At 35.6% G+C, this 23,389-nt stretch overlaps 2 protein-coding genes, 1 long non-coding RNA gene and 1 pseudogene across 4 annotated transcripts; 3 read left to right on the forward strand and 1 right to left on the reverse strand.

Moving 5' to 3' along the window:
* On the forward strand, positions 1,230–7,249 carry LOC104779016 (annotated as a pseudogene).
* Positions 13,576–14,139, reverse strand: LOC104777197. Its single transcript, XR_002037061.1, has 3 exons — positions 13,928–14,139; positions 13,726–13,843; positions 13,576–13,643 (listed from the first exon to the last, which is right to left on the reverse strand). It is a non-coding gene; the product is annotated as an uncharacterized LOC104777197 (long non-coding RNA).
* Positions 14,491–15,647, forward strand: LOC104777198. 2 transcript variants are annotated; one of them, XM_010501410.1, is made up of 3 exons: positions 14,491–14,792; positions 14,898–15,088; positions 15,249–15,647. In XM_010501410.1, exons 1-3 carry the CDS (start codon positions 14,667–14,669, stop codon positions 15,484–15,486), a joined length of 555 nt encoding a protein of 184 aa, XP_010499712.1. In that variant the 5' UTR covers positions 14,491–14,666; the 3' UTR covers positions 15,487–15,647. The 2 variants fall into 2 exon arrangements, with proteins under 2 accessions (XP_010499712.1, XP_019097364.1); XM_019241819.1 differs by having other exon boundaries at positions 14,695–14,792; positions 14,879–15,088.
* LOC104777200 (AP-4 complex subunit epsilon) lies at positions 18,454–23,190 on the forward strand. Its single transcript, XM_010501411.1, has 10 exons — positions 18,454–19,582; positions 19,671–19,886; positions 19,971–20,081; positions 20,184–20,381; positions 20,477–20,608; positions 20,837–20,893; positions 20,979–21,095; positions 21,458–21,535; positions 21,618–21,761; positions 21,832–23,190. The coding sequence occupies exons 1-10, from the start codon at positions 18,794–18,796 to the stop codon at positions 22,798–22,800; spliced, it is 2,811 nt and encodes a 936-aa protein (XP_010499713.1). The 5' UTR covers positions 18,454–18,793; the 3' UTR covers positions 22,801–23,190.

Below are 23,389 nucleotides of genomic sequence, written 5' to 3' on the forward strand. Positions count from 1 at the left end.
AAATTATATATATATGTAAACTAATTTGACTTGCTTTTATATTGTGAGATATTTACGGAAACAACAAATCAACTTAATACAATTAAATAAAACAAATCATCATTTAGTTTAGATTTTCAATATTTCCTTAACGAAATTATAGTAATTAATTATGATTAGTATAGATGGAAAGAATAAAAAATATAGCAATTATATATATGTAAAGTTGTAAACTAATTTACAGAAAAGGTGTATTGTATATCCCACATCGACTAAATATTTTGGAATATGGTTGATAATCACTATAAATATATGACTAATATGTTTTGAGTACAAATGAGCAGGAAGCTTGATTTATCAGGTATCCAAATTTAACAGATTAATTTGGTTCTATATTTGAGCATATTTGAACTTTTAAAAGTAAACATAAAATAATATATTTATGTTTTTTTAAAAAAAATTTAAGATATTACAAATATTTAAATTTTTATAGAATGTTTAAATTATTATAAATATTTGAACTCCGTCGAAAGTTTAAAATATTATAATATATTGAAAGTCTATAAAATATTTAAGTAATATTAATATTTTTACTCTTAAAAATTTTAAAATATGTAAAAAGTTTGAGTTAAACCCGTTAAAACAGGTATTTTTATCAAATTATAAATTAAATTGGGTTTTTTACAATTTTGCTGAGATTTGATATCTCAAATATTAACTTCTAAATAATAACCTAAATATACATAATCTCAATATAAATACAATGGTTTCTTAACCATTGAAATATCTCAGACTAAAATTTAACAAACAACTTATTCTCTTTTGACGACAAACCAAAATAAAGAAAAATTCATTCTATTACAAAACTACTATCTCATATTGCGGTGTGTCTATCCTTTTACAAAACTACTATCCGATATTGCGGAGTGTCTATTTTCTTACAAAACTACTATCTAATATTGCGGTGTGTCTGTTTTCGTGAAAAGCTGCATTCTACAAACTACATTCTACAAACTACTTACTCTATTAGGATTTCCAATTTACTGTATAACCCCAAATATGCAAATAAACACTATATAAACAAAGAAAATAAGTCAAAATAAAAAACTACATTACAAAAATGCAAATTACAAAAAAAAACTAACTAACAAAATATATAATCTCGTGCTGTAGCACGGGGTATCACCTAGTACTAATTTAATATCATCACGAAAGTATTTTTGCCTATAAAGTTGAAACATAAACCAAGTCCATGAAATCAAACAAAAACACATCACAAAGCCAAAGAACAATATGGCTCTACTTTACTTCACAATTCTCATTTTTTTCTCTTTCATTCTCGTAATCTCATCCTCAGCCTTTACTCCACCGCGTCACCCATTTGATCCCTTAACCGAGACTGAACTCAAACTCGTCCGGACCATCATCAACAAGTCGTATCCCGTTGGTCCGAACCACAAATTCACTTTCCAATACGTTGGTCTCAACGAACCTGACAAGTCTCTAGTCTTGTCTTGGTACTCATCACGGAACCACACCATCAAACCACCGTCACGACAAGCGTTCGTCATCGCTCGAGACAATGGCAAGACGCGAGAGATAGTCGTCGAATTTTCCTCTCAAGCCATCGTCTCTGACAAGATCCACGTAGGAAATGGTTACCCTACGCTCTCAAACGACGAGCAAGAAGCATCCTCCGAAGTCGTTGTCAAGTTCAAACCGTTTCTTGACTCGGTTACGAGACGAGGCTTAAACGTTTCGAAGATCGTGTTCACCACGTCAACGATTGGATGGTACGGTGAAACTAAGGCCGAGACGGAGAGAGTTATTAGACTGATGCCGTTTTATCTTGACGGCACCGTTAATATGTATCTAAAACCTATAGAAGGAATGACGATAATCGTTAATCTTGACAAGATGAAGGTAACGGAGTTTAAAGATAGGTTAACAGTTACTATGCCGAAGGCTAACGAAACTGAGTACCGTATCTCCAAGCTTAACCCTCCGTTTGGGCCGACGCTTCGAAACGCCGTCCTTTTGCAGCCGGAGGTCCAGCCGTCCTCTTTTTTTTCAAAGATCAAATTTTTGCAAGTTAAAATATTACAGTGTGTCCGCTATACTGTATACATAGTAATAATAGCTTTTTATTTTTATTTTATTTTACCTTTCGGCTACAATTCTCTGATTTTTGTTTTCTTTTTTTTCTTTTACAATAATATGGCACATTGTATTTGATAGATTCTTAAAAATATATTCAAAACCAGACCCAAACTTGATATAGATGGCTAGATCATAAACGAAATTACTATTAACATCTTACTGGCTGTATAACCAGGATTTATGTGAATCTTGTGAACTAGTTTGAATTTCGGTCTATCATTTTTTTGGTTAATCCAATAAAAACTTTGGAATCGAATTCGTATCTAAATTCTTTTTCGTTACTTTAACTTTGGATATTTTCCTAGCTCTAATATAATTAATATTCTTAATTAGGTTTTTTTTAATAAAAGGAAAATCATCAATATTGTGCTTCACCAATAAATTAACCCAGTTAATCGTCAATATTAGTTTAAGTTATCGACTTGTTTTTTTTTTTTTTGATAAAGAGTTATCGACTAGTTTTCTCGTTGTGTATGCTAGCTTTTTCCATCCATCCTTTATGATAACCATTAGAATACAAAATTTAAATTAAAAAATGAAAAACTTAATTTTGCTAGCTTTCACTATCTCCACTGTAACCATTTTAAACATGGCATTTTTATTGTAAAGAACAAATATTTATACTTGAATGTCTGTGCGGAGGACCCATATATGCACAAGAAGATTGTCCAAATCTTTTTTTATTTGGAAATTTATAAGAACTCCATTATTTCCTTTCGTGTGTGGGTCGGACCAACGGGGTATGACTTGTTGATGATATCATTTGGCATCATATTCAGTAATTCCATAATGAATTTCTTAATACTTTCTTCTCATTCCTTTTTTTTACTAAAACTAATTTAAGGTGGAGACATTATTTCAGTCTATGATGTGTATGTGAAATAGATTTATCGGAGTCTTATCTTTGAAATACTTTGTTCAAATTAGGCGTTCATGTAAACATTGTGAAAGAAAGATTGCATGCATATTGATGATACCTTTTGTATCCCACTTACATTTTTCAATAAATACATATGCATATGAGGATGAACATGCATGCAAATTGATGATACCTGTATATACATCCCGCTTACTAATTTCATACATATGAATATGATGGATAGATGGGCAAATTGGGAATTTCACTTATCTCCCTAGCTTCCATTTTCGACATGGACGTAAACAAATATCGGCAAGTCCTATACAAAGGTCATTTGTCGGAGATGTTCATACCTTACATGGATCCAACTGATGATTGGTATTTCATTACTTATCTTGACTGTGGCGATTTCGGCTGTGGTCAATGTGCCGTGTCTCTTGAGCCATACACTGATTGTCCAGCTGGTGCAGTTTTTATGGACGGGATTATTGCAGGTCAAGACGGACCACCCGCAAAAATTCCAAATGCAATATGCATTTTTGAAAAATATGCTGGAGATATCATGTGGCGACATACAGAAGCTGAAATCCCAAATTTAGAAGTAACAAAACTTTATGGTGTTATGTTATCAATAATTATTTATATAATATGATAAATTACATGATTTATATTTGTTTATAATATGATGATGCAGATTACGGAGGTTAGACCGGACGTAAGTCTTGTAGCCCGGATTGTGACCACCGTGGGAAACTATGACTACATAGTTGATTATGAGTTCAAGCCTAGTGGTTCCATCAAAATGGGGGTAATTAAAACAGTCTCTTCTTAACTTTATCTATAATATAGTGTACGTTTCCTTTATTAATTTGAAATAAACACCAACATGAATCACGTGAATCATGATTGAACGATGCCAGAAAAAAAGCAGTTAGAAAAAGGAACAATGACATCAAATCAAATCGTAATTGAATCATTAGGTTGTATTTTCATGATTCATGTTTTCTTTATGTGGGTTCATACGGTATGATAATTTTCAGTTGGTTTGATTTAATTAATCTTGTTTGCATAGAAAAAAATATAATACGAGTATGAATTTATAATTTGATAATATTAAATTTATGTACATGTCAACTAAATATTGGTACATACTCTCGATTGGGTTCTGTTTCTTTCTAGATGTGAAGAAAATAAAATAGCGATTGATACAAAGCTAAGTTCTGTTTCAGTAAGTCGGTTCAATCAATATGTTTAAACCCTAATGCTAATTTGTATATATACCAACAGGTTGGCTTAACCGGTGTTCTAGAAATTAAACCGGTAGAATACTTTCACACATCAGAAATCAAAGAAGGAGAGGACATACACGGGACAATTGTCGCCGACAACACCGTCGGTGTTAACCATGATCATTTCGTGACATTTCGTCTTGATCTTGACATTGATCATGGTTCGGAGAATTCATTTGTCCGTAACGAGCTTGTGACCAAGAGGGCTCCAAAATCTGTTAACACACCAAGGCGAAGCTATTGGACATCGAGGCCAAAGACGGCCAAGACCGAGGCAGAGGCTCGGGTGAAACTAGGGTTGAAAGCGGAAGAGCTGGTGGTGGTTAACCCTAACCGGAAAACGAAGCATGGCAATGAGGTTGGATACCGTTTACTTCATGGATCCGCTGCAGGCCCTCTTTTGGCTTAAGATGATTACCCACAGATTCGGGCTGCATTCACCAACTATAACGTGTGGATCACGCCATATAACAGGTCGGAGGTTTGGGCAGGTGGTGTGTACGCTGACAGGAGCCAAGGTGACGATACGTTAGCCGTGTGGTCTGAAAGGTAATTGACATCTTCCTATCATTTTTTTAGTAAATAATAAAAATAATAACTATATAAAAATGAATTAAGTAAAATAAATGAAAATTTTAAAATATTAAAAGTAATACTATGAATTTGTTATAGTAATAGTGTTATTATTCAAATTATAACCAAAAAATGATCTATCAAACTTTATAATGGGTTAATGAGTTTTAGAATGGAAGTAAGATTTTAATGTATGGTGGAGTAAAAAAACAAATTATGTAATTGTATTTATAAAAATCTAAATAAAAATAAAATTGAAGTGGAACATTAGTTTCTAAGAAACATATACTATAAAAATTTATTATTAAATTTTACTTATAAAAAATAAAAAAATAGAGAAATATCTTTAGTCAAGTGGTTACAGCACCGCCAGAGTTCGACTCCACTAAATCGTTTCACCATCTGATGTTGCAACGCATACCATTCAATTTCTCCACTCCTCTAAACTTTCACACATCCACCTAAGCAATTTTTTTTTTACTTTAAAATATTCTTTTAGTGCATATTTATGTTAATTATAATTAATAGAAATTTTAAATAAAAAATAATTATGTAAAATAAATAATATGTTAAAATAGAAAAACAATACTATAAGTTTTCATTAGTGGTAATAATATAATAAAAAAATTCTATTAAACTGATCATAATTTAAATTTTAAATGTATTATTGATTTTTGGAATGGAAGTAAATTTTAAATTTATGGTAGAATAAAAACAATTATGTAATTGCGTATTATTGAGTTTTAGAATGTAATTAAAATTTAAATTTATGGTAGAATAATGTTTTTAATGTAATTCTGTATTATTGAGTTTTAGAATGGAAGTAAAATTTAAAATTATGGTAGAATAAAAAAAAATTAACAGGAAAAATAAAATTAAAAGTGAAATATTATTTTATAACATGATCAAAAAGGAAAAAAAATTTTGATATTTCATAAATTGAATCAAATTCTTCTAATCCAAATTTAAGTATTGAAAGATAGTAATTAAAGAGAAAATAGTTATAATATATCTTGAAAATCATTTGGGCCAATAGAAGGTGGAAAAAAGTAGATGTCAAAAGGAGTACATCATCAATAATGACAAAGGAATTATAGTTAAAAGTGTTTAAAAATAAATTAGTAAAATTTGAAGAGATAATAATACACAATTAGACATGACTAAATAAAAATATCTGACATCTCATTCATTGTGTAAAACGAATGAGTTTGTAGAAAAATAAATGATATACATTATTAAATAGATTATTAGATTTCAAGTCGGGTTTAACAGTTTGGTCATATAACCATGGAAAGTGGGATAAGATAGGCACATTCATGAATTGGTCGTTTATGGTATGTTGTAATTGCTTTGATGGCTAAAGCAAGCTCAGTAAAGATGTTATGACGATATGATATTTTATTTTACTTTTACACTAAGCAATATTCATGAGATTCCGTATATTCAAATTTATACGGAATAATGTTATGTTAGTATTAACATCTAATCATAAATAATATATACAATTAGATCAACAATCGATCAACATCAAAACCTTTAAAAAATGTTTTAATGAAATATGAATAAGAAATAAACTTTTTTAAGAATAAAAGATCTTGAAGTAGTCATTAATATTATTTATTTTTCCGAATATTACCACATAACATATATATATAAAGATTTACCCACAAAACTTTAAATGATTATATTCGAACTCAATAATTTAGATTAATAGAAAAAGTTTTAAATTAAAATCTCGCGCTTGTGCAGGTACAAATTCTAGTATATTCTAAAGTTACCTAAAACATGAGCCAATAAAAAAAAATTGAAGTTTCGTGTTTACAACAATTGATAAAGTATTTAAACAATAGTAAAAAATACATTAATAAATTATTTTTTTGTACCGAGATGACTTTGGAGTTTGGAGTATTGGACAATATAATTATGATATATTTTTGGCTAAAATATAAATAATTTGATGACAAAGATTATACCTATGTAAGGTTTTTGTAATGTTTTGAGTTTAAGAGAATATGTTTTTCTTTTTCTTTTTTTTGTCAAAAGATTTTCTAGATCGGAGAGACTAAAATTATGTATTTGTATGAATATGACAGGAATAGGAAAATAGAGAATAAAGATATAGTGATGTGGTACACCATCGGTTTCCACCATGTTCCTAGCCAGGAAGATTACCCAACGATGCCTACTTTATCTGGTGGCTTTGAGCTCCGACCGACCAACTTCTTCGAGCGAAACCCTGTCCTCAAGACCAAACCCGTGAAGCTCACGACCGCTCGAAAGTGCATTCCTAAAGACGATTAAAAAACAACTTAATAATAATGATGAATTTGTTCCACTTGGTGATGGAGTGTTTAACGATTCGAGAAATAATAACGTGGTTTCAAATATCTTGGTCTTATATAATTATCGTGTCTTTGTTGACCAACTAATCTTCTCTATATCAAAGTTTTGAATTTAATTGGTAACCGGAAAAAAAACTGGTATTACGAGAAGTTGGATACGTTTTAACTGTAGAAGTTCGTAAAATAGAATCTCACACTTTTTCCGCTCACAATTTTCCAGTATTTTAACATCTATGCATTTTTTGGTCTATAGAAATTCTTGATTTTTAAACTTGAATCCCTATTGTTTATCTTCAATATTTGTTCATTCTTATGTTTTTATTCTCACTCAAAAAAATTTCTATTACTACAATTGTTCTTATTAGACAAAAAAAAAATCGTTACGTAGTGTATAAGTATTAACTACAGTAAAATATCCATTCATTATTTTGAGAATACGTTATCATACGGTGAAAATATATAAATAATCATTATTTTAAATAAAAATAATTAAAAGCACCCATTATGCAACAATTTCATATATTCACTCGCAGTATCAGATTAATATGATGTTAAATGATTTGTTGATTGATAATCATAAATAGTTAAATACAGAGAAAAAAAAAAGTTCAGAGGAGAAAAGAGTCCAACCGCCTGAGTCCCACAAAAGTTTCTTCTATTGAGAGGGTTCGGACTAATATGTAATTAGTATATTCTTATGTATTATTTAGGTAATTAACATCTTTGTATCAGGGCATACCAGTATTGTATATACAAGGCTATGCCTTACAATCTTAATAGCACAGACACCTTTATACAACTCTAGGTTTTATCATGGTATGAGAGCATAACCTATACTCTTAGGTCTACAATTCATTGCCTCTATTTTTTATCGCTATACTCTGTTTTTCGTTTCTTCTTCTTCTTGACCTTAGTATTATCGATCATTCTGTCGAAATACTCTCTCTCTCTCACTGAACTATGGCTGACGGAGATTCTGCTGTAAAGCAATCTGGTTCTCTCATCACTTCAGGTTCAACCACACGAATTGAGATGACACGTCGAAGGATTGATCTGTATGATCTCTCTTCCGGTGATAATCCAAGTTCGGTTATCTCGCAACCTCAGTTGTGTGGATCTAATTATGATGAATGGGCAATGAATCTTTGACTTGCGTTGAGAGCTAGGAAGAAATTTGATTTTGCTGACGGTATCATCCCAAAGCCTGACGAAGGATCTAATGATCTTGAGGATTGGTGGGCTAATAACGCCATGGTGGTGTCTTGGATCCGACTTACTGTCGCTCCCGATTTGAGTAGCTCACTTTCTCATCATGAAGTCGCTTGTGACTTGTGGACGTACATACAAAAGCGTTTCTCAGTCAAGAATGGACAACGTGTTCAACGACTTAAGACAGAGCTGGCGAACTGTCAGCAAAAAGGATTTGATGTGGAGGCTTACTATGGGAAACTTACAAAGTTGTGGACTAGTCTGGCTGATTTTCAACGAGCAAAGACGGTGGAAGAGATTGCACGTGAAAGAGAAGAAGACAAGCTACACCAATTTTTGATGGGACTTGATGAAGCTGTTTTTGGTGCCGTCAAGTCCTTTCTATTATCACGTGATCTTCTTCCATTTCTTGATGAAGCTTACCAAGTCGTTACTCAAGACGAACAGTCCAAGCGGGCGAGTCGTCTATTGGAGGAACGAAATGAAGGTGTTAGTTTTGCTGTTCAAGCTTCTTCTCGGCCTAAACCACCAACGAAATTACGAGATCCATCTGCTGTATGCACCGCTTGTGGTCGAACAGGTCACTTAGCTGCAAACTGTTTCCGAAAACTTGGTTACCCATATTGGTGGGGTGATCGACCATGTTCTAAGCTTCTAAACACAAAGATTGGACCTTCAAGTGGATCCCCTAGTGATCGTCGTCAACCCTCTGCTCCTTCTCCTCAACCTAACCATGTTGTGACTACACAAGCTAACCAGATGGTTACCTCGACACCTGTTTTTACTGCAAACTCGGTGGTTACGGATGCTGATCGGATTGGTATTAGCGGACTGAGTGAGTTGGAGTAGACCAGTTTGAAGCGTATGCTCAATGAACGAAACACCAGTGTTAGTGATCGTCTTTCCGGTACGTTTTTTCTTGAATCTTGGGTTATTGATACAGGAGCTTCAAATCATATGACTGGTAGCATTGAGTTTCTTCAAGATATTTGTGACATGGCTCCCGTGTTTATCAAGTTATCGGATGGTCGGTTTACAATGGCAAATAAACAAGGGAAAGTTTATCTTGGTTCACATGTTCAGTTGCAAAATGTGTTCTTTGTGGATGGTTTACATTGTCACCTTATATCAGTTTCTCAGTTGGCTAGAGATAGGGGATGTATCTTCCAGCTTTCTGATAAGCTTTGTGTTGTTCAGGACCGCATCACATAGACGCTGATTGGGGCCGGTGAACTGGTGAATGGACTCTATTTCTTTAGTGGATTGGCAACAGCGGCATTGGCTCAAACATTGGACAAGCAACCTCTGGATGTTTGGCATTGCCGATTGGGACACCCTTCATCGAAAGTTATGGAGAAGCTGAAGTTCTCGGATTCTGTTAGTAGTAGTAGTTTTGATTTCAAGTTGGGTGACGTTTGTATTCGTTCCAAGCAAACACGAGATCATTTTCCTCTAAGCATTAATAAAACTTCAGCAGTTTTTGAGTTAGTCCATTGTGATTTGTGGGGTCCTTATCGTACAACTTCGATTTGAGGTTCTCGATTTTACTTAACGATTGTTGATGATTATTCTCGGGCTGTGTGGATTTATTTGCTGCCAAATAAATCACAAACTGCTATTATACTTCGAAAATTTATTTCTTTGGTTGAAAGACAATTCGAAAGCAAAGTCAAGCCGGTTCGAAGTGATAATGGTTCTGAATTTTTAAGCCTTGGTGCTTTCTTCTGGGAAAAAGGTATCATTCATGAGACCTCATGCGTTTGTACTCCGCAACATAACAAACGTGTTGAACGGAAACATCGACATATCCTCAACGTCGCATGTGCACTTCGTTTTCAAGCTAACTTGCCCGTTGAATTTTGGAGTTTTTTTGCTCTTACCGTAGGCTATTTGATTAATAGGACTCCTACTATGATTCTTGGTGGTAAGACACCATTTGAAGTTCTCTATCATCGACCTCCTCCTTTGAATCATTTGCGGATATTTGGTTGCTTGTGTTATGTACATAACCAACGCCGCGATGGGGATAAATTTGCTTCTCACAGTAATCGATCTGTTTTTATCGGTTATCCATATGGTAAGAAGGGTTGGAGAGTCTATGATATCGACAGTGGTGTTATTTCCACTTCTCGTGATGTTGTGTTCGTGGAAACAGAATTTCCTTTTACTAAGGAAACCATGAGTTCCGTTTCTCCATCTCTGGACTCTGTTTTTCCTCCGATATGTTCTCATGATGATGATGATGAGTTTATTCTTCCACCACAACTTACCACTGCTCCACTTGCTTATATGTTACCTATGGTGTCTTCGCAACAACATGTTGAGGTTACACCTACTCTTCCGCAAACCACCTCTTCTAACGTTTCCTTGCCATCATTACCCACTCTAGTTTCGCCTACTGCCCCAGATATGGTTACTGGTTCGCCTCCTGTGTCTGGATTATCGGATGATGAGTCAACATCCTCTTCTGTATCGGACTCTGCCGATAATGGTGGTGATGAGCCTGATAGTCCAAAGGGTAAGGGTTGTCGACAAAAATTCCGATCCACAAGACACTGACTATGTTACTAATACTACTCACGTTGAGTCAGATGGTGATTTCGTTGATTCCTCTTGGTATCCGATTAAAGATTATGTTGATTGCTCTCAATTCTCGGATCACCATCGAGCTTTTCTGGCTGTTATAACTACGGGTACGATTCCTCGCACATATGATGAGGTTGTTCTTGATGAGAACTGGCGAGGTGCTGTTGGTGGAGAGATTGATGCTCTTGAGGAGGTTGGCACATGGACTACTGGTACTTTGTCAGAAGGTAAGAAAGCTCTTAGTTGTAAATGGGTATTTACTTTGAAATACCGTCTGATGGTTACTTGGAGCGTTATAAGGCAAGACTTGTTGTCCTTGGGAATAAACAAACTGAAGGACTTGATTACAAGGAAACATTTGCTCCGGTGTGTAAAATGGTCATTGTCCGGTCGTTCTTACAAGTTTATGTGTCTCGTGACTAGGAAGTCCATCAAATGGACGTTCATAACGCCTTCCTTCATGGAGATTTAGAGGAAGAGGTTTACATGCAGTTACCACCCATGTTTCGAACAGATGATAAGACTCTCGTTTGTCGTCTACATAAGTCCTTGTACGGTCTAAAACAAGCCCCGAGATGTTGGTTTGCAAAGCTTAATACTGCTCTCCAAGACTATGGTTTTACTCAGTCTCGCTCGAATTATTCTTTGTTTACTCTCACGGATGCTAATGGTGATCTTCGTATTCATGTTCTCGTTTACGTCGATGATCTTATTATCTCCGGGAATACTCTAGCGCTCATTCAAGAATTTAAGGACTATTTGAGTTCTTGTTTTCGCATGAAGGATCTTGGCATATTAAAATATTTTTTGGGTATCGAAGTGGCTCGCAGTCCGTCTGGCATGTATTTGTGTCAAAGGAAATATGTACTGGATATCATTTCAGAAACGGGTCTTCTTGGTGCTAAGCCGGTCTCCCATCCTCTTGAACAGAACCATCGTACAGCCTTGGCTACGGGTGAGTTTCTCTCAAATCCTTCTCGATACCGGCGGTTGGTCTCATCTACCTCGGCGTTACACGCCCTGAACTCTCCTATGCCATACACATTCTATCTCAGTTTATGCATGCTCCGAGGACGGATCATTGGGACGCTGCTGTTCGGGTTGTTCATTACCTCAAAGGCAACCCTGGTCAGGGTATACTTCTTCGAGCTAACTTTGAATTGCGTCTTACTGCTTGGTGTAATGCTGATTATGCTGGTTGTCCTCTTTCGCGTTGTTCTCTTACAGCTTGGTTTATCCAACTTGGCGGTTCCCCCGTTTCTTGGAAAACACGCAAACAAGAAGTGGTGTCTCGTTCCTCGACTGAGTCTGAATATAGGGCTATGGCTGACACAGTGGGTGAACTCTTGTGGTTGCGCGGGTTACTTACGACTCTTGGTGTTGATTGTTCAGCTGCGATTCCTCTTCATTGTGACAATCAATCGGCGATATACATCAGTGTCAATCCAGTCTTCTACGAACGGACTAAACATATTGTAACAGATTGTCATTTCATTCGGGATGAGATTGTCCGAGGTGTCATTGCTCCTGCTCATGTTCCTACGGGTTTGCAACTTGTGGTTATCTTCATGAAGGCTCTTGGACAGAAGGAGTTTGAAGTTTTCATTGGCAATTTGGATATTTGTGACCTCCATACTTCAGATTGAGGGGGGTATTGAAAGGTTCGGACTAATATGTAATTAGTATATTCTTATGTATTATTTAGGTAACTAGTATTTGGACCGTGCATACGCACGAAATAATTATTTATGATCAAATAATATGTAACTAATTAATAATTATACATTGTTTGCACTATAATCAGTTTAATTTGGCAAAAGTTTTCCAATCCAATTTTGCTGTAATGGTTTTTGAAGAGTTATTATTTTTCAATATGTTACGTGTTATGTATTGTCTTCATCTATTAATTTATTTTTTTGTAAATTGGTGTCTTTTTTCTTGGTTCGTCTCCTCTTTGTTCCAAAGGAAACATAAAAATCATTTAATTAAAATATTTAAGAGCAATCCATACATCCAGATTAAATAAATGAATATAAATGATATAAAGCAAGTAAGCTATGTATTTATATTTTGTTAGTGCCTAATATTTCGTTTTTATCTCTCAACTAATTTGTCAAACTTGTTATGCTTATAAAATATGCCTTAGAGAGTAGAATTGAATTTACCTGTGTGTGAAATAGAAGACTAACCTTGTGAATGTTGTTGTTTCATTTGGTCTTGTTCTTTTCATGCATAACAAATGACGAAATCAAAGTCCTACCCGTGCTACAAAATCCCATAAAACAAACAAAGATTTGAGGATGAGTTACTTACTATACCTAAATCATTTCATATGCATGAACCCAAAAGTGATACAGCGAAATAGATATCATATGACCACTCAATTGTTCCTAGAATCTGTAAGAAAATGGATTGGCATGTTAGTAAGGAAAAAATGACAGAGAAGTGAGCCACAAAAACTGAATTGTAAAGGTTTCTCTTTGGCATGATTAGAGAAACTAACAATGACATGGATTCGTAACTAAAGATAATAAAACTTTTGATATTGAGATCGATTAAAGAGTTGGATCTCACCGATGGAATGTGCAAGAATCGTTGATTGGAGAAATGTTTTTTTTTTGTTTCATGGGCCTCCCATCCATCTTCCTATGTTACCATATCAAAACGAAAACATAAATGAGATTAAAGAAAAAAATAAACAGATTTAAAAAAAAAAAAGAATACTCACTGATGATGAATTATCCTTTTAGCTGAAAGTTTTTCAAGTTCATTGATGAAAAACATAGATATTTTTATCGATGATGTAGTATAATATCCCTCAAGCTAGTGGTGGAGATGCAATGTGTCTTCAGATCATATTAAGAAGAAAGAGAGAAAGTTGTAAGAAATTTGGGGATAATAGAAACAAATGATAAATTTGAGGATCATACCAAGTCAACAGTTTCTTATCCTTCGTTTTCTTTTGACTCAATCTCATCTCCTTGGCTTTCTCCCTTTTCCATTGATCTAAATTTTGGAATATCTGAGTTTTGAACGGAGGACGAAGCAATTAGAGGAAAGTATGAATGTGAATTTTTGATTAACTGAGAATTATATTAGTGACGCTTTGTTAAAACTCAGAGATCGTGGAGAAAAATAGAGATAATGGGGAGATGCAGTTGAAGAAGATATTTTATTTTCTGTCGTGTTAAATGGAAAAGATTTAATTTTTTTTTAATCTTTTTTTTTTCACACGATCTGTTGTAACTATTTTTGTTTGATTTTTAAAAAATAGAAAATAAATCTGATGTGGCTTAATTTGGTTGGAGATGTGACTTGTGATTTATAGGATAAAGGATTAACATCTTTGTATTAGGGCATGCCAGTATTGTGTATATAAGGCTATGCCTTACAATATTAATAGCACAGACACCTTTATACAACTCTAGGTTTTATCATCTTCTTCTCTTCACCCTCTTAAGTCTTAAGATTCACACCCAAAAAAAAAAAAGTTTATTAATTAACACAAAAGCAAAGCAAAGAACCCAACAACCCAACCATAACAACAAAGAACAAATCCACTCTTTACAAACATATATACGTCAGCAAACACAAATAGTTATTCTCTATAATAGTGGAGTAAGTCTCAAGTAATCTCCTCTTCTCTCTTTGTGATGTAAGGACAAATCAATGGAGGTTCAAGAACAAGATACCCGGAATGGGCGACCCAATTTTTCTTTCTTTTTCATGTTCATCATTCTCTTTGGTCTTGCCACGTTCGTCCTGTGCCTTTCGGCTGAGTTTCAGAAGGCTAAGGTAAATGAATTCTCAAATGACTTGTTGCTCAAGTCATCCTTTTGTGTTCTAAGAACATGATTTCGGGTTAAAAACTTTGCTAAAAGTTTGACGTTTTTTTTTAAGGGGAAAGATCTGAAATGGGACGGAGAATCTTGTTATTTACCCGAAAATCATGCTTTCGGGTTAGGAATCGCTGCTTTGGTCTGTGTTTCCGTTGCTCAGATCGTAGGAAACGTTGTGGTATGTAGAGGTTTCTTGAAAACGGACAAAACCGGAACTACACCGCTTTGTATAATTCTTCTGTTGATTTCTTGGTAAGACGATCGATGCTTTTTACATCATAGTTTATACCAACAAGAAACAAATATGTTGAAATATCTAGCAGTTTAGTGATCTAGTTTTCGTAGCCGTACGTGTCATAATCTTGATTAAATTTGCAGTTACGTAATTGTATAACACACGAACTAATTGCAGGGTTATTTTTGCGGTTGCGGTTACGTTGATAAGCGTTGGTGCAAGCATGAACATAGAGCAGAGATACGGCAAAGGGTGGCTAAACCGTGAGTGTTACCTTGTAAAAGACGGAGTGTTCGCAGGGTCTGGCGTTTTGTGCGTTACAACGCTGGTTGCTATTCTCGGAGCGTTTGCGTCTAAAGCCAAGCCATCAGTACAGGGTGAGACTCAAGACAAACGTCACACCCAGAATGTGTAGTAGTTTTCTTTTTAACCCCTCTCAAAATTAATTAGAAAGCAAAGAAACTTGATCAAATTGATAAACAAACTCAAAGATATTATTTCATTTTTTTTTTTTTTGTTTTGTGTAACCTTAGAAGTTAAAACTTTCTCAATTCTCATCAATCTCTTCCAACGTGAGATCACTTCTTGTTAAATTAGTTTATTTACTCATAGAACAAAATAGTTTAGAGTAGTGTAATATTCCCCATGATAAATTGTTGTAGATTAAATATTTTTATTAAATAGTTAGAGCCAAAAAAGAAAAAATAATAATATATTAAAAATTATTTTTACTTAAGAGGAAAGAAAGAAAGTAAAAGATAAAATTTTACTTTATTGTTACAAAAGACGAGAGGCTGTGTGAGAAAAAAAAAAGTGATATTAATATACAGTATATACATTAATAATTATACTTGTTTTGGGTATACTAAATATGTAGAAATTTAGAAATATTTAAAAATATGAAGACGTAGTTATTTTATAATTAAAGACATTCAAACATGCTATTAACATTCTAATCCGTAGTTTACGTTATAAATTCTCACACATGCTATTTGATCAATAATATTTTTGGAAATGTTGTCATTTCTAAAATAATAATCAAACTACAGCTACTGTTCTCAAAGTTTAGAAAGAAAACAGCGTTTTATCAAATTTTGAGGCCTGCCTAAACGTGTTTGGCGAGAATAGTGAGATAAAGGTTGATCGATGGTGATAGTGTTGCTAGTTGATGGAGATTGATCATCTAAAAGTAATTCTCAGAAAACTTATTAAACGTAAACACGACGTCACTCCACACACCACACTCTTTGTGTTTACGAAACGACTTCGTTAGGCCAATATTTCAAAAACCCATCTCCAAGATGTAGAAAAAAATATCAACGGTTGGTTAGTATGGTTTCTTGGTCCATAATTAAACAACCTCGAAATATGATGCATCTAGATCATAACAAATCCACAAATCTTTAATGAAACACAGATAACCAATAAGTGTCTTCATCAACGAGAGCGATGTTAATCAGAAATTTTAGGGACATTTTCACTCAAATTAAGGATTCAACCCTATGTAAACTCTAACACCAACATCTAAGGAACTAAGATCTAGTAAAGAACCAATTCTGTAATGTCTATGTTATGTATTTTCTCTACATTTTGGTGGATGGATCATGTATGTATGTTTTGTATATGATATAACATGACTCATACGTAAAAGCATTTGTACATCATCCTGGTAAAAACGTATGCATTATAACTCCATTTATGTTGTTGTTCTAATCTTATCAATGCACCATATTCTGTAGAGGTTTCGATTTACATGAGTGTTTGTATAGAATCCCAGTTACTAAAAGATCCTCTCTGGCCATCAAAAGAAGGAAGATGATGCATCACTAACAATAGAGTTCTGATCATTCTGAGAAAAGGATTTTAAAAAATCTCTTATCTCTTTGGTTTATGCATCCATCTCATAATGCCATATATATTTAATATTAGTCTAAGTTTTAGTCCAGTTAAGCCGATTTTTAGCTGAGTTTCTGAAGTTTTGTTCAGCTTAAAGCACGTGCAAGACGTCCTGGGTAACTCTTTTCTTTTGTTGTTGTTGTTTGTATAAAAACTAGGAAAATACGATCGAGCTGAATAAACTTTTTTAAAAAAATTTGGAAAAAATGAACATGATTTGAAAATTTATGAACCCATCTATTATCGGATCATTTGGGCCCTAGCTATATAATAAGTAGGACTTTTTAAATGGACTGCTTTGAAGTAAGACCATTGTAGGAGGCGATCTTGATGATGTACATTCCGTGAGATCCTCTTCAAAACACTGTATAAAACTTGAGACCAGTGTTGTCTTAATCAAAATTAAATTGTTCACTCCAAATCTTATCATTATACATAGAATGAAGTCAGATTAGTCGAAAGGAAACAAATAGACATGATATACCGAAGGGGGTTTATCGAGTGGCATCGATCGATGCATCGTCCATCATCCCATCAAATCCCTAGATGCACTCCTTGCATCGATCGATCTAGTCGCGCGACACAACGCCGCACGCGAGCTCCTCCGTCTCCTCTCGGCTCCAGTACACCAAAATCGACCTTCAAAGACCACAAAACTCACAAAGAATTTTCACAAGCAATCAAAACAACCAATAGCAAACAAAATCACATAAAATAACCATCAATTCACTTAGATCAGTCATGATCCCGCACTCACCTTTGAGAATGATGAAAACTGGATTTAAACTCACGAAAAAGCCTCCTAGCAAGCTCCTAACACGATCTCAGCCACAAATATCCACTCCACAGGAACATATCTTGCAAACAATGGCCAAAACTCTCAAAAAATCTTAGAACTTTTCTCTCCTTTTCTAACTTTCTAGAAAACGACCAAAAAATGCCAAACTCGTCGAGCTTCCCTTTACATACTCGACTATAGGGTTTTCCCAAACCAAAACCAAACCAAAATGCAAGCAAACGAACGTTTAACTTAAATCGTTCTGCAGAAACCGATTTTGCATAGACCGATACAACCTCTACATTGAGCATCGAGCGATGCACATTCCAAACCGAGATTTTGGTTCACAGATGTTACAAAGACAGTTTCGTTAACTGAGACAAAACTAACTAAAATTAGCAATTAAACTAAAAGAATCAACAAAAACTAGCTGTTTGTTTTAATCAAAAGACAAAGAGTAAGCTCTTTTTTTTTAAGCTGAGAGGCTTTTTTTTTTGTTGTTGACATTTTTCAATTTAGTAACTTTGACAATTCCAAACCGAACCAAAACTTTGAACAAATTGAAGCGAACCAATACAAAATCGGATCCCAGTTAAACCACCTCTAAATTTTACTGTAACACGCGTGTTGGTTTTTAGCGATTGGGGGACCGCCTGGTGTGGCTGTGGCTCTCTCTATTGAACGCTAAAAAGCAAACAAAAAAAAAAAAAAAAAAAAACTCAGACAAAACTCTTTTTTCTCGTTACTAAACTCTCTTCTTCTTCTTCTCTTCACGTTTTTCTCATCTCCAATTTCACACTCTCTTCAGATCTGAGAACTCCACCGGACCAGACTCATCAACCACCGCTCTCGGGAAACAATCATCGGAAACAATCAAATCTCATTTCGCATGGTCAAATTCCCGATTTCTCATCGGATTTAGCCCTAAATCCTACCCAATTCCATCGTTTAAATCAATCAGTCGTCGTCGGAGAAATCACCGGTCAAAATATCCGGTGCGTTTGGTGCTAGTGATTTGATCGACTGAGAGAGAGAGAGAGAGACGAAGATGGAGCAGTTGAAGACAATCGGAAGAGAGCTAGCGATGGGATCACAAGGAGGATTTGGTCAGTCGAAAGAGTTTCTCGATCTGGTCAAATCAATCGGTGAAGCAAGATCCAAAGCCGAGGAAGATCGGATCGTGTTAAGCGAGATCGATATACTGAAACGAAAACTGTTGGAACCAGATGTTCCAAAGAGGAAGATGAAAGAGTACATCATACGGCTCGTTTACATCGAGATGCTAGGCCACGACGCTTCCTTCGGTTACATTCACGCCGTGAAGATGACTCACGATGATAACCTTCTTCTCAAGCGTACTGGTTACTTAGCTGTGACGCTGTTCCTCAACGAGGATCATGATCTTATCATCCTTATTGTTAACACGATTCAGAAAGATCTCAGATCCGATAACTACCTCGTTGTTTGCGCTGCGCTTAATGCGATTTGTAGGTTGATTAATGAGGAGACGATTCCGGCGGTTTTGCCTCAGGTTGTTGAGTTGCTTAATCACCAGAAGGAAGCTGTGAGGAAGAAAGCTATTATGGCTTTGCATAGGTTTCATCGCAAGTCTCCTTCTTCGGTTTCGCATTTGATTTCTAATTTCAGAAAGAGGTTATGTGATAATGATCCTGGTGTTATGGGTGCCACTCTTTGCCCGTTGTTTGATCTCATTAGTGAAGATGTTACTTCCTATAAGGATTTGGTTAGCAGTTTCGTCAGTATTCTCAAACAGGTCACTGAGAGAAGATTGCCAAAGAGTTACGATTACCATCAGATGCCTGCACCTTTCATCCAGGTTTCTTGTCTTAGCTTTTTTATAAGTCTTTCACTTGTTGAACTCAATTTCTTGCAATTGGTGATTTTTTATGTTTTGGTATTTTTAGATCAAATTGCTGAAGATAATGGCGTTACTTGGTAGCGGTGATAAGAATGCGAGTGAAATCATGTCTATGGTGCTTGGAGATTTGTTCAGAAAGTGTGACTCCTCTACCAATATAGGAAATGCAATCCTTTACGAGTGCATTCGATGTATTTCTTGTATACTTCCAAATCCTAAGCTGTTAGAAGCTGCTGCTGATGCTATCTCCAAGTTTTTGAAGGTTCTTTTTTGTCTTCCTGACATGTATGCAGATACTCTTGTTTACCTTATGATTGTATCTAAATTCCTGGAAAATTATTTGCAGAGTGATAGTCACAATCTGAAGTACATGGGCATTGATGGTCTTGGTCGATTGATAAAAATAAGCCCAGACATTGCTGAGCAGCATCAACTTGCCGTGATAGATTGTTTGGAGGTGAGCAGAAACAGGGAAAACCTTTTTAGTTGTTTTTTTTCATGTGAGCTCATTGTTTGTTTGTTTTTGCCTGATGTTCGTTTCATTGCTACTGTCTAACAGGATCCAGATGATACACTAAAGAGGAAAACATTTGAATTGTTGTACAAAATGACCAAGTCCTCTAATGTAGAAGTGATTGTTGACCGAATGATTGATTACATGATTAGTATCAATGACAATCATTACAAAACTGAGATAGCATCTCGTTGTGTTGAGTTGGCTGAACAATTTGCTCCAAGCAATCAATGGTTCATCCAGGTAGCAAGCCAATCTCCCTCGTAACTGTGGCCGCACAATATAATTACAAAATCTTGGTTTCAGTTGATAGAATTATTACTGTGGCTGTACTGCAGACCATGAATAAAGTCTTCGAGCATGCAGGAGATCTGGTAAATATTAAGGTGGCACATAATCTGATGCGTTTGATTGCTGAAGGATTTGGAGAGGACGATGATGATGCAGACAGCAAGCTCAGATTATCAGCTGTATGTTGTTCATTTCCTTTTCTGTTCGTTCTGCATTTATGTGCAAAGAAATTAGTAGTTTGTGTTTCTGTGATATGAACCATTTTTTAACAGAGGAAAGAGTGATACCTGAAATTGCTATCTTAAATCTAGCATTGAGTAACTCCAGTCACGTTCTGACTTCTTGTTTTGTTGGTTTTAGTGTGATTTTTTTGTATTGTGCTTATGAGTGTGTTTTTCTTGATGCAGGTGGAATCGTATTTGCAGCTTATTAGTGAGCCAAAGCTTCCATCCCTGTTTCTTCAGGTTGATTTTTTTCTCTGATCTCTCCACTTAACATTTTTTTATTCACATTGAGTTTATGCTTCTTACTTTTGGATTTAAACTTCAGGTCATCTCTTGGGTCTTGGGAGAGTACGGCACAGCTGATGGGAAATATTCTGCGTCCTATATTAGTGGAAAGCTGTGCGATGTGGCAGACGCTTACTCAAGTGATGAAACTGTAAAGGTAGCTCCACAGTTTTCAAATACTATGCACCGAAAAACCTTTGCCTTCTTAGGTGTCCTCGCCTTTTAATTATCTGTATGGTGTAGCTTCTTCAAACAGTCGACTTGTTTCTTAGATCAGCAAACTTAAGTTGCATAGGACACCCTGGTAGATACTGAATTCCTTGAAAATGTGACTATACCCATTGCGTGCTAACTCCTCTTCCTAAAATGTATTCTTACACAGTAGATTTATTATCAGGATTATTTGCTCGTACATGTACATGAGAGCGGTGATGTTTCCACTTATGCAAACTTAGTCCAGTTGTTAGTTGTTACCTGTATACTGCCTGAAATAGTAATGGTTTCCTCTTCTTACTGAAGGGTTATGCTGTCTCTGCACTGATGAAGATCTATGCATTTGAAATTGCATCTGGGAGAAAGGTGGATGTTTTGCCAGAGGTCTGTATCTTTAGATGGTTCTGAAATTAATAACCTAATATATAGCCTGCTTTGTCACAGACTGACTGGTTCTATTATACAGTGCCAATCTTTGATCGAAGAGCTACTGGCTTCACATTCAACAGATCTTCAGCAACGTGCATATGAGCTTCAGGCTCTCCTTGCTCTAGATGCCCGTGCTGTTGAGACTATAATCCCTTTAGATGCTAGTTGTGAAGACATCGAGGTACGTTCTCTCTTCATACGTTCCCTTCGAATGTGGATTTCTTGAATCTTATGGTCCATTTATGAATTAGGTTGATAAGGAACTTTCATTTCTCAATGGCTACATCCAACAAGCTATCGAGAGTGGAGCGCAGCCTTATATTTCTGAGAGAGAGCGCTCGGGGATGTTTGAAACAACCGACTACCATCCCCAAGACCATCACGAAGTTCCATCTCATACCCTTCGATTCGAAGCCTATGAACTTCCAAAGCCATCAGTGCCACCACAAGCTTCGACCGAGCTTGTTCCAGTACCTGAGCCTTATTACAGCGAGTCACACCAGCCAATTTCAACATCTTTGGTGTCTGAACGAGAGTCATCAGAGATCAAGCTGCGACTCGATGGAGTAAAGCAAAAATGGGGTAGACCGAGCTATCAACCAACCACAGCAGCTTCTTCCACTACTCAGCAAGCAGCAAATGGTATCACTTCACACTCGGATGGAGGAGTTGGTTCATCTAGTTCAAAGCCTCGAAGCAGTTACGAACCAAAGAAACCAGAAATCGATCCCGAGAAACAGAGACTCGCTGCATCCTTGTTTGGTGGATCATCATCGTCAAGAACTGATAAAAAGTCTTCTGGTGGTCACAAGCCCACAAAAGGAACAGTTAACAAACCGGCAACTGTCCCCAAGGAAAATCCAACCCCTGTTCAACCGCCACCAGACTTACTCGACTTAGGCGAGCCAACGGCTACAATTTCAGCAATGGATCCTTTTAAAGAGTTGGAAGGGCTTATGGATTCTTCGAGCCAAGATGGGGGTTCGAACGATGTGATGGGACTATACTCAGATGCAGCACCTGTGACCACAACCACAAGTGTCGACTCTCTCTTATCCGAACTGTCTGATAGCTCCAAAGGAAACTCACGCACGTATCAATCTCAAACCTCAAAAGGACCAAACACAAAGGAAGCTCTCGAGAAAGATGCTCTTGTTAGACAGATGGGTGTAAACCCAACAAGTCAGAACCCTACACTGTTCAAAGATCTCCTCGGCTAGACGAACCATTCTCCATCCAAGCCGTCCATTCATTAGCTCACAACCATCATCATCATCATTCCGTATTTGGTAAAGTGTTGTGGGGTTTGGGGATTACTATGTTTCCAATTCAAGAACAGCTTTTTGTTGTACCTAAGTTTCTTATCGATAGGAGCTTCATAGTTTACGAAACACAAAGAGAGAAGTAAGTCACGCATCGAGATTTTACATCATCTTTTCATTTTTTTTGGTTTCTCGTTTAATTTTGGAGTCATCATCAGTTAATGGTTTTGAGTTCGTCTTGTTGTGTCTATAGAACATTTGTATCATCTTTTATTTCTTAGAGGTATTTAATTTTTCTTTTTGTCAAAAATAGTTTATATATGTTCGGGACTATGACCATCACCGCTATTTTATTCGTGGGTCTTTCTTCTCTCACAAATGTCAATGCCACCGCTTGAAACCTTTAAAATGACGAATTGGAAAAGAGAGCAAATGACGATGTCATGATGGACCTTTGGGAACTATGCTTTTATGGATTTTTTATCTTGACATCCGACTTACTGTGTGACACTGGCATATTATTTTTCTGCACAACTTTTTTTTATAG

The sequence above is a fragment of the Camelina sativa genome, chromosome 3 (genome assembly GCF_000633955.1).
Source record: "Camelina sativa cultivar DH55 chromosome 3, Cs, whole genome shotgun sequence".
Taxonomy (NCBI): Eukaryota; Viridiplantae; Streptophyta; class Magnoliopsida; order Brassicales; family Brassicaceae; genus Camelina; species Camelina sativa.